This window comes from Lathyrus oleraceus, chromosome 5 (assembly GCF_024323335.1).
Source record: "Lathyrus oleraceus cultivar Zhongwan6 chromosome 5, CAAS_Psat_ZW6_1.0, whole genome shotgun sequence".
NCBI classification, from domain to species: domain Eukaryota; kingdom Viridiplantae; phylum Streptophyta; class Magnoliopsida; order Fabales; family Fabaceae; genus Lathyrus; species Lathyrus oleraceus.
The window spans coordinates 164,639,453-164,651,640 of record NC_066583.1 but is presented as its reverse complement, the minus strand read 5'-3'; the positions used below and the strand labels follow the sequence as shown (position 1 = coordinate 164,651,640).

The 12,188-nt window shown below is 34.6% G+C and overlaps 2 protein-coding genes across 2 annotated transcripts; both read left to right on the top strand.

The window, feature by feature from the left end:
- The first annotated feature begins 1,832 nt into the window (after window positions 1-1,832).
- On the top strand, window positions 1,833-6,116 carry LOC127080554 (putative disease resistance RPP13-like protein 1). The gene is made up of 2 exons (XM_051020871.1): window positions 1,833-5,804; window positions 5,924-6,116. Exon 1 carries the CDS (start codon window positions 1,956-1,958, stop codon window positions 5,775-5,777), a length of 3,822 nt encoding a protein of 1,273 aa, XP_050876828.1. The 5' UTR covers window positions 1,833-1,955; the 3' UTR covers window positions 5,778-5,804; window positions 5,924-6,116.
- Window positions 6,117-11,220: 5,104 nt separating this feature from the next.
- Window positions 11,221-11,901, top strand: LOC127079444 (uncharacterized). The gene has a single exon (XM_051019824.1). The coding sequence runs from the start codon at window positions 11,221-11,223 to the stop codon at window positions 11,899-11,901; it is 681 nt and encodes a 226-aa protein (XP_050875781.1).
- The last annotated feature ends 287 nt before the right edge of the window (window positions 11,902-12,188 follow it).

The window sequence follows — 12,188 nt, the reverse complement described above, 5'->3', positions numbered from 1 at the left end:
CCATTACACAATGAATCATTTCATTTTTGACATAAAGGTTACACTTTCATTTGTGTAAAGTGGCTTTAACCCAACATTTAGTACCAGTATCTCCCAAACGGATTTGGTTCTGATACATATCAACTCTAAACCTCAAGTCAATTCCTATGCTTAAAAAAACACAAAATCCTCCATGCACTCCATGCTTTTGCCATGTTTTCCATTTGGTATTTTGTGCAAAACCTATCTAAGCAAGAAAACCAATACAAGACACGATTATTTTCTGATATCCGAGGCTTCTTAAACCCTCAAGGATCACTATAAATAGAGGACAAGGCCTCAGCTATCCATACACCAAGATTACCAAGCAAAACCTCATTCTTGAGAGTTTTTCAACCTTAACCTCTATTCTCTCATTTGGTTCGTGCATTCTGCAAACCAAAGAGTCCAATCATCTCCTGGGAACTCATAGGTATTAGGAGAAGCCTCAAACTGGAAGTAGAGTTGAAGAGGTATTGAACATTTCTCCAATAGGTATACTCTTAACTTCGAAACTCATATACATGCATTATTTCCATATGATTTCTGAAGCAAACATGTAGCATTCATTTTGTTAAGATTGATCATTAGCTTACATGCCATTTATCTTGTTGTTCATGTGAATTATGCTTGCACGAAACCTAGGGTTTCAGGTCTGGTTTTGGCTTTCGTGTGTCCTCATCTTTGAGTGTTAGCCGAAACCTATCGTACCATTATGTTCCTTGTTTTATTTTGAGCAACTTTGATCTTCATTTCATGGAAAATGGTTGAGAAATGAGAGAGATATCATTTATAAAAAATCTGGAAAAAAAATGAAAAAGAATGAAATTTGGCCGAACTATAGCTACTCTATAGTCGTAGACTTAAGTAATTTGGCCGAACTGCCTGAACAAAATTTTTGTTGTGCATTTCTCTTTACTCTGATTTGTATTTGTGTTTATGTTCTAACAACTTTTATCAAAGTGACAGAGACCTTATGGATACTTCATTTTACACGAATTCGTGTGAACCAATTCGCAAAAGTATCGCGAACCAATACACGTGAACCAATTCGCAGTTCATAAGAGGTATCTGTGAATTATGTGACCATGATTCGGAGATCAAACTGGATAATTAATAGTTTACATTGTATATGATTGAACTTATTTATCAAAAGTAATTATAATTAGGATTAGTAATAAAGAACTTTCACATTTTAGTGAAATGCAAGATCAAAGTAAAAACTATTATATTTGATCAAAGTTGTTTAGTTGGAAGGATACATTAAGGATTATTTAAATCATTGTCATCATATCCGGATTTTTGCGGATGCAATTGAGCTGACAGTACTGATCAAAGTATTTTTGGAACATGAAAAACTCTCATGCTTTTATGATATGCACATATTTTTTTCCACTTAAGTGATCTACTTACGATATAAGCTTCCTTTTCTGATTTGAAGTGTTTTGGTTGTATTGATCAGGTCATTTTCTCGACTTCTGTTTCTTTGCACTCCTTGCTGACGGAGGTTCTTTGGCTGGCTCACTACTTTGCTTTCTAAATGTAAGGTATAACGATCAATGGCTTGTTTGGATCATACATTATCTTGTTAGAGTGTTTGAAACAGCTTATAGAAACAATTTGTGACATGTACATGTCTTTGAAGATGCCACAGTTAAGGTTATGATGCAGAAATGCAAGAAATAACAGAACTAGTAAAGAATACCCAACAGTAGTCTAGTACACCACATTTGACTGTGTGGTTTTGTCATGTCTTTGTTATGGGCCCATGCACTAAATGAATTCGAGCAATTTCAATGGATATGGGTCCATAAACCATTTACAGCCAACCATTTGCTGCTATCTCTCAATCTTCATAGCTCTTAATCTCTTTCAAATTTCAGCTATTAGATACAACTTCCTTACTAGTTGTTTTGCTTTAACAAAATCAAAACAAGATGGCTGCAACTATGATAGGAGGTGCTTTTCTCTCTGCAACTGTTCAAACCTTACTTGAGAAACTTGCCTCAACAGAGTTTCTTGATTACATCACAAACACCAAGCTCAATGTCTCCCTCTTGAGAAAGTTACAAACAACCCTGCTCACTCTTGCGGCTGTGCTGGATGATGCAGAAGAGAGGCAGATCAACAATCTTGCTGTCAAAAAATGGCTAGATGACTTGAAAGATGTTGTCTTAGATGCTGAGGATTTGGTCAATCAAATAAGTTATGATTCCCTTCGGTGCAAGATGGAGAATAGACAAGCTGGAAACAGAACTAATCAGGTGTGGAATTTATTTTCATCTCCTTTCAAAAACTTGTATAGAGATATCAATTCCCAACTGAAGATCATGTGTGAAACCCTTGAACCTTTTGCACAACATAAAGATACCCTTGGATTGCAAACAAAAAGTGCAAGAGTTTCTCGAAGACCACCTTCAAGTTCAGGGGTTAATGAATCTGTCATGGTCGGTAGGAACGATGATAAAGATACAATCATCAATATGCTTGTATCAGACTGTGGCATCAGCAAAAATAATAACTTAGGTGTTGTTGCAATTTTGGGTATGGGAGGTCTCGGAAAAACGGCCCTCGCCCAACTGGTTTACAACAGTGAAAAAGTTGAACAACATTTTGATTTCAAAGTCTGGGTTTGTGTATCCGAGGACTTTGATGTTTTGAGAGTAACCAAGTCTCTCCTTGAATCTGTTGTTAGAAATACAACATCCGCAGCTTCAAAGGTATGGGAAAGTGATAACCTTGATATTCTTCGAGTTGAATTAAATAAAAACACGAGGAAGAAAAGATTTTTGTTTGTGTTGGATGATCTGTGGAATGACAATTACAATGATTGGGATGAGCTAGTAAGTCCCCTCATTGAGGGAAAACCTGGAAGTTCAGTGATTATAACAACGCGCCAACAAAAAGTTGCAGATATGGCGAAGACATTTCCTGTTTATAAATTAGACCCTCTGTCACATGAAGACTGTTGGTCTATCCTCTCAAAACATGCATTGGGAAGTCATGAATATCACGCCAATAAAAACACAGCGCTTGAAGAGATTGGTAGAAAGATTGCAAGAAAGTGTGGCGGATTGCCATTAGCTGCTAAAACAATGGGAGGACTTCTACGTTCAAGGGTAGACCCAATGACATGGACTGATATTTTGAACAGCAATGTATGGAACTTAGCAAATGATAATATTATACCTGCTTTGCATTTGAGTTATCAATATCTTCCCTCTCATTTGAAAAGATGTTTTGCGTATTGTTCAATTTTTCCAAAAGATTATCCACTCGATAGGAAGAAATTGGTTTTGCTGTGGATGGCAGAGGGCTTCCTTGATTATTCTCATGAGGGAAAGTTGGTAGAGGATGTAGGTGATGATTGCTTTGCTGAACTTCTGTCTAGGTCCTTAATTCAACAATCAAACGATGGTGTTCGTGGAAAATTGTTTTTCATGCATGATCTCATCAACGACTTAGCCACAGCCGTGTCTGGAAGAATTTGTTGTCGGTCTGAATGTGGTGACATCTCTGAAAAGGTTCGTCATTTATCATATATTCCAGAGGAGTATGATATTTTCACGAAGTTTAGGCCTTTCTACAATTTTAAATGCTTGCGAAGCTTCCTACCCATTACTTTCTCGAGGTCATATAATTACTTATCCATCAAGGTGGTTGATGATCTGCTACCATTATTCAAAAGGTTGCGCGTGTTGTCACTATCAAAGTATGTAAACATCACCAACCTTCCGGATTCAATCGGAAATTTGGTGCAATTGCGGTATCTAGATTTGTCCTTGACTAGAATCAAAAGTTTGCCTGATACAATATGTAACCTTTATAATTTGCAGACATTGATTTTATTAGATTGCGAGTGTCTCACTGAATTGCCACTCCACATGGAAAACTTAATTAGTTTACGTCACCTTGATATAAGTGGGACTGACATAAAAGAGTTGCCTATGGAAATTGGTGGACTAGAAAACCTCCAAACTTTGACTGTTTTTTTAGTGGGTAAACGACAGGAAGGGTTAAGTATCAAAGAGCTAAGGAAATTCCCAAACCAACAAGGGAAACTTACCATAAAAAACCTATACAATGTCGTTGATGCAAAAGAGGCCGAAGATGCCAACCTGAAAAGCAAAGAGAAAATTGAGAATTTAGAGTTGATATGGGGAAAACAAAGTGAAGATTCAGTAAAAGTGAAAGTTGTGCTTGATATGTTGCAACCACCAATAAACTTGAAGAGCCTTAAAATTGACTTGTATGGTGGGACAAGTTTTCCGAGTTGGTTGGGAAATTCTTTGTTCTCTAACATGGTGTCCCTTGACATTCATAACTGTCAATACTGCATGACACTTCCAGCGCTAGGCCAACTACCTTCTCTAAAGAAGCTGAGTGTATCGGATTTGTTGTTATTAGAGACAATTGGCTCAGAATTCTATTGTGTTGAGGAAGGAGAATGTTCCAATTCTACCTTCCAACCATTTCCTTCCCTTGAGCATTTGAAATTTCACAACATGCCAAATTTGAAGGATTGGATTCCCTTTGAAAGTATAAATTTTGCATTTCCCCAACTTAGAATTATGAAGTTACATGATTGTCCTGAACTAAGGGGAGATTTGCCTAGCCACCTTTCTTGCTTGGAGGAAATTGAAATAAGAAGTTGTTATAAGCTATTGGAAACACTCCATAGTTTGAATTGGCTATCGGCAATCAAAAAACTAAGAATTGATGAAGATTTAAATTATGAAGCGTCTGCTCAAAGCACTCGAGGATTAACGTTTGAGACCGAATCTCCCTTGCAACCTGCAGCTGCTGAAAGTTACCCAATGTTTATTTCTAAAATGATCATGAGTAGTATTTCTCTTACTCAGTTATATCTCTGGAATATTCCGTCTCTCACTGCATTTCCCACAAATGGTCTACCCAATTCACTGCAGTCACTTCTTATTTTTGGGTGTGGGAACTTGTCCTTCATGCCTTTCGAAACATTTCAAAACTACACATCACTTGTGGATCTTTTTATGGGGTATAGCTGTGATTCACTTACATCATTTCCACTTGATGGTTTCCCTGTACTCCAAGAAATTACCATTTACGGTGGTAGGAGTATGAATTCCATTTTTATTTCAGAAAGTCCTTCACGTATGCAGTCAAGCCTCCGATCACTTCATATTACATGCAGGGAGTCACTTAAAGTCAATCTTAGGTTGGACACGCTCACCAATCTTGAACATCTGAGTCTTGACTGTCCTGGAAAGTTGTCATTTCATGAAGGAGTTTGTCTGCCCCCCAAATTACAATCAATTGAGATTTCTTTCCGAGGAACAAAGCCGCATGTAAAGGAATGGGGTCTCCAAGACCTAACCGCTCTTTCAAGATTGACCATTCAAGAAAAGGGTGAAATGGTTAACAACTTGACAATGGATCTGTTGCTCCCCATCTCCCTTGTGTCTCTCACTGTCCATGATAATCTTTCTTTTGATCTAAATGGGCTTCGACATCTCTCCTCTCTCGAAGATCTCAAATTTCATTTTTGTGGACATCTCAAGTCTTTGCCAGAAAACTGTCTTCCTTCCTCACTGAAATCACTTGAATTTCATTTTTGTGGACATCTCAAGTCATTACCAGAAGACGGACTTCCTACCTCTCTTAATGTACTGACCATCACGATATGCCCTTTGTTAGAAGAAAGGTATAAAAGAAAGGAAAATTGGTCCAAAATTTCTCACATTCCTGTCATAGTTATAAATTGGCAAGTCACAATATGAAGACAAGTTGCCTTCCTGTTGTTTCAGGTATGATTTTCTCTTTCATACTTGTGTACTTCTTCGATGATTCTATGAAAACTGTTGGCCAATTTCAATTTTATTAATTGAATTGTCACTAATGTTAGAAAAGGTTGTCTTCTTTTCAGGAGTGGCTGGCAGTTAATGAATTCTTCATAAGCTGCATGAGCCAGTGAGACAGAGTGCAATGCAGTAAGCTTTGTAATATTTTCTTATCATTTGAAGGATTCATAAAAAGTATTGTTTGAAACCTTGTGTTCCACTGCTTTGTTAGTATGTGGCAACATGAACAATAAATTAATGGAACAAGATTCATTGATATTCTGAGGGTTGCAATAAGAAATAGAAAGCAGTACTTACGATGAAATCAATTTTTTTCTAACGGGCCCGTTTGTTTTAAGTTTAAAAAAATGGATTTTTTTTTTTTTTTTAAAATGGATTCTACAAAAACATAAAATATTATAAATTTTTCTAAATTTATTTTTTATAAATTAAAAGATTAAATTGTTCATTCTATAACATAAATATACATTATTGAAGATCAAAACATAGTTAAAATCACAATTTTTTCAAAAAATTATATCTTAAAAATAATTTTTATGAAAAGCTATTTGAAATAGCTTCAAAATTAAGTGATTTTTAAAAATTTGATATTCAAAAAAAGTTTCGATAAAATGATGAAATACCTAAAATAATATTTTAAGAATAACTATTCAAACCAAATTTTTATTTGAATCTTTTATGAAAAGTTTCTTTGAAATTTTTTTTTACACTAAAATATATAACACTATAAAAATCATTTTAAAAAAAGTCAAAACAAACGGGCCCTAAATCTTATGCTTCCTAACTTTTATATTTTTCCGCAATTAAAAATGTAATTAGTTTTCCAAAATAAACCGTATGATATATAGCTTAATTTTAAACTACTATGACAAAAGATACTAATTTAATAAGGGTTTAATGATTTAATAGGAATATATGATTTTGCCATTTAAAATTTTCAGTTTTATTTGACGAGATGTATGGTCGTAATTGATTGACAGTGTAAGTTTACAATGTCAGTGCATCATCCATTTTTCTCATTTAATAAAATACATTCAATAAAATAGTAAAACTCTTTATATATTGCGTGGAAAGATTAATTATTTGTATAAAAATTCAACATATAACCCAAATGATTAATATATACTAAATTAATAGACTTCCATCTTAACCATCATTTTAAACTTCATGCTAACACACGTAAATAAACAAAATCATCTCTTGAATTATAAAAACAAATTTAATTGAGAAATGCCTTATATGTAGTAGAAACTCTAGATATAGAATGTAAACATATTATATATAAAAAATCCACAACATACCAATTAATCAAATGTAGAAATAATGCATGTAACTATTAATTAGCATAGATGATTAAACCAAATACAATATTTTCGACCATATAATATTCCAATACTCAACAATCCAAATTACCTATAAACAATTTTTTATAAAAATGTGAAAAACTACACATATAATTATTAAACTATATATACCTTAAAGATGATGAAAGATTTGACATGTAACAAAGTGAAGAATATTATCTTTGAACAAAATCAATGGAAGATGAAAAGAAGTATTAATAATAGAAATGGTTGAGAATAGAAAGAGACTATACTATTTATGTGGAAAAGAAACATGGCAGAGTAATAAAAAAAGAGTTAATATTATTGTTTTGCATAGTTTAAAATGTAATATGTGCATTTTTTTTATAATTATAATTATAATTTTTTTATTTTAACTTATAATTATATATATATATATATATATATATATATATATATATATATATATATATAATATATATATATATATATATAAAAGGTTTTCAACATAAAAGTTACTTTCTTTCTAACAAAAGAGACATAAGGTGAAAAAAATCAATGGTGGTAAGGACAAAACAGTTACTTGGTCATAGACACGTTGGATATGAAAGTAGGTCTTATAACAATGAACATTAGATTTGGGTAACAGAAAGGCGAAAAGCTATTTTGTAAAAACTTTTTCCAAACAAAAATAAAGAGCATAGATTAGAGAAAATGCATAAGTGCTATTTTTTTTCCAAAATAAAATTTAATCCGAAAATAGTAGGGATTGGATAGAGAATGCATACGTGCTACCTCTTTTTTTCCAAAACAAATTTGAACCCTTAAGTTATTATGATAAGATCTAATGATATATTTTTGATGATACATTGGTGAGGGATTTAATTGCTCTCTCACCTTAGATATCGCTTTTAAATAAATAGTTTAATTTATTATTATGCTTAATATTTTTTTTTTGTATTTTTTTTAAGATCATATTCTATATTGTTATTTTAAATCTTCTTTCTTTAAGATAATTTTCCTAAAACTACTTCTATATTTACTAAAGGAACATCTCTTTACACAATTGAAAAAGAAGAAGAGAAAATTGATACTCATAATTGATGATGCAATCGTAATTCAAAATTGAGAATCCACAATCAAAGAAATCTAAAATTAAAATCGGAAGAACAACCATATTTTTTGAGATATTTGTAAGAGAAGTAATGATTGTTTTGATTACTGTCTTGTTCTATTTGACACTACTTGAAACCATTTTCTTTAAAGTACAAAATTAAAGTTTCTCTGTATCTCTAATTTTTGTTACTTGTAGAATGATATTGAAAAATTAGAGAAGGAGAAAAAGAGAGTTTTAGTATGGAAAGAGTAAAAGAATGTTAGATGGGGTATTCGTAAATAATGGATGATTTAATAGAAATTGTATATATAAATTAAAAGGATAATGTGAACTATTTTTGAATAAGTAGTCTTAAGTGTTAACATTGACGACATAAGTTCTTGTAACATTATTTATGAAGAGGCATTAGAATCGATAAGTCTCCATCGAACGAATGTGACTCCTTCTGAGGGAGAAGAAATATTGCATTTTAACGATTCAGTCACTCATCCTTGTGAAGCAATAAACCTGACACTATCAATAGGGGAAGGAATGAAGAAGAGAACAATGACTCTTCCATTCCTCATGATACAGTGCAAAAACGCCTTAAAAGGGATTCTAGAAAGGTCACTCCTGGCTAAGTTAGATGCCATGGCCTCTACGGTTCATCTGAAAATAGCCTATCACGACGAAAAAGGAGTGTTGGTCATTATAAACCCATATTTATAAGAAGCAAAGAGGATCCAAAGAACAATCCATGAGATATTTTAACCTCGACATCAAAGAATTATGACGGGCTTGATCCCGATGCGCGTGAGAGTGAAATTAGACCTACCCCGAACGAAGAATTCGAATTCGTGCAACTAGGTGACAATCTCGCTAGGTCGGTCAAGATAGGGTCTGGACTTTCCCCAGAGGTACGGTTTAGACTAGTCAAGTGCCTTAAAGCTAATATCGACCTCTTTGTTATCTCCCATCATGAAATGCTTTGTATAGATTTGCAAGTGGCTTGTCAATGACTGAACCTAGACGTCGGGTCTAAGTACTTACTTAGTGGCGGAGGAAACAATCTCCTAAAAAAGAAAAGGCTATAGAGAAAACAGTAAGATGCATATTAAACGCCAAGTTTATTTCAGAAGCGGAGTATATCAAAATCCTATATAACGTGGTCCTTGTTAGAATATCCTCGGGGAAGTGAAGGATCTCTAAAATTTTCATATCCATTAAAAAACATCGACCAACTCGTCAATAATTTAGCCGGCTACCAGCTACTATCCTTCATGGACGCGTATTTTGGATTCAATAAAATTCTGATGTATGGATCTGACCGGATGAAAACCGTACATGACAGAACATGCCAACTACCATTATAATGTCATGTCGTTTACGCTAGACCAATCTACTAGAGGATGATGAACAAAGTCTTTCGGGAAGAAACAAGAGAACCAATATAAGTATATATGGATGACATGATTGTTAAGTTTGGCACAAACGTCCTACATGTTCAACATTTCAACCGAGTGTTTAAAATGGTTCGACAATGCAACATGAGGCTTAACCCCGAGAAATGTACCTTTCCTGTAAGGACGGACAAGTTTTTAGGTTTCTACTTAACTGAATGGGGGGTCGAAGCCAACCAGTACAAATGCAAGGCAGACATTTAGATGAAGGCTCTAACATCTAAGAAGGACATATAGAAATTGAACGGAATGTTGACGGCTCTGAACATGTTCATCTCGAAATCAACCAACAAGCATTTTCGTTTTACAAAATGTTGAGGAATCAGGAAGAATTTTACTAGAACACCGAATGTAACAATGCGTTCGACTCCTTGAAGAGGATCCTAGCTACCCCTCCAGTACTCACTCGACCATCACTAAGAGAGAAGTTATATCTCTACCTAGCAGTGGTTGAGGAAGTGGTAAGTGTCGTCCTAATAAAAGAAACGGATGACAAGCAGAATCCGGTATACTTTGTATCCAAAGCCTTAGCGGGAGTGGAAACTCGATATCAAAGAATTGAGAAAGCTTCCCTAGCTATCATGGCGGCGTCTCGAAAAATCATAAGATATTTCCTGATGCGTTCTATAATAATTCGAACATATTTAGCCCGGAGGCAGATACTCTACCAGTTGGACCTGACTGAAAAGTTAACGAAATGGGTGATAGAGTTGTCTGAGTTTGAAGTCTCTTTCAAAACTTGGAAAGATCTAAAGGCCCGACTATTTGTTGACTTCCTAGCAGCAATGAACATGACACCTTCATCCTTAAAATGCATTTAGGTGGTTTTCACAAATGGGTCATCCAACTACAGCAGAAGCGGTGTGGGAGTCATTTTCAAAAATAGTTGTGGGCTCATACTGGATGTTTAGTTGAGATTTGAATTCTCGACCACCAATAATCAAGAAGATTGCCTCAAGTTGAATATAGACTCTCAGTCGTTCGTATCCTAAATTCGAGGTGAAGCGCAAGCTATAAACTATGTGGGTAACGACAACAAATATAGCAACTTATATAGTAACACATATAAACTGTTGAAATATTAAACTTGATTTGGGCCTAATCTTATTATTTGATTTTTGGGCTTTGTTATTTAGGCTTAGTTTATTTTGGGTAATGTTTCTAGAAAAGTCTTGTAGTATTTGGTGTGTCTAGATATTTCTTAGGATTGTAATATTTTCTAGAATACTCTTTGAGTGTCTAGAGTTGAGAACTCTCTAGAATTAGTGTGTCTAGAGTTCTCCTTAGAGTGATATAAATAGAGATGTAATCCTACACTTTTGCATCAAGCAAAAATACAATGTTCTATCTTCCATAAATAATTCTCCTACCTATCAAGTTTCTATTCAAGCCTCTAATACTCCCACACACTTTCCCTAAACACAAAAAGAATTTATTTCCAACAAAGTGGCATCATAGCTTCAAGGTCCTAAAAAATGGCGAATTGAGGTTTCCCTTTCCAAATGCCGATGCTCACAAAGAACAACTATGACAATTGGAGTATCAAGATGAATGCGCTACTAGGAGCTCAAGATGTGTGGGATATCATTGAGAAAGGCTTCAATGAGCAAGATGAAGTCTCGCTAAGCCAAGGTGTAAAGGAGACATTGAGAGAGTCAACCAAGAGAGACAAGAAAGCTCTCTTCCTCATTTATCAATCAGTGGATGAATATACATTTGAGAAGATCTCCAATGCAACGACGACCAAAGAAGCATGGGACAAACATCAAACTTGTAACAAAGGAGTGGAACAGGTGAAAAAGATTTGTCTTCAAACTCTTAGAGGTGATTTTGAAGGTTTATTTATGGAAGAGTCTGAGTCAATTTCTGATTATTTTTCTCGAGTATTGGTCGAAGTCAATCAACTTAAAAGAAATGGTGAAGATGTTGATGAGGTGAAAGTCATGGAGAAAATACTTCGCGCTTTAAATCCAAGTTTTGACTTCAGTGTTACCAACATTGAAGAAAACGTGGATTTAAAGACCATGACTATTGAGCAACTCATGGGTTCCTTACAAGCATACGAAGAAAAACAAAAGAGAAAAATTAAACAAAAGGAGGCTATGGAGCAACTACTACAACTCAACATAAAGGAAGAAAATTATGCGAATTACAAGAGCCAAAGAGGACGAGGTCGTAGCTAAGATCGTGGGCGTGGACGAGGACATAGAGAAGAAGGAAGAGGCAGTTACAACAACTACTCTAATAATGGAGAAAGAAGTTGGAATCCACAAGCAACAAGAGGTCGTGGAAGAGGAAATTCATGGTCGAGGTGTGACAAATCATAAATCAAGTGCTTCAACTACAACAAGATCGGTCACTATGCATCTGAGTGTAGATTCTCGAAGAAAGTTGTGGAGAAAGATAATTTTATAGAAGAAAAAGGCGGAGAAGAAGAAACTTTGTTGCTCGCGTGCCAAAACCAAGTTGA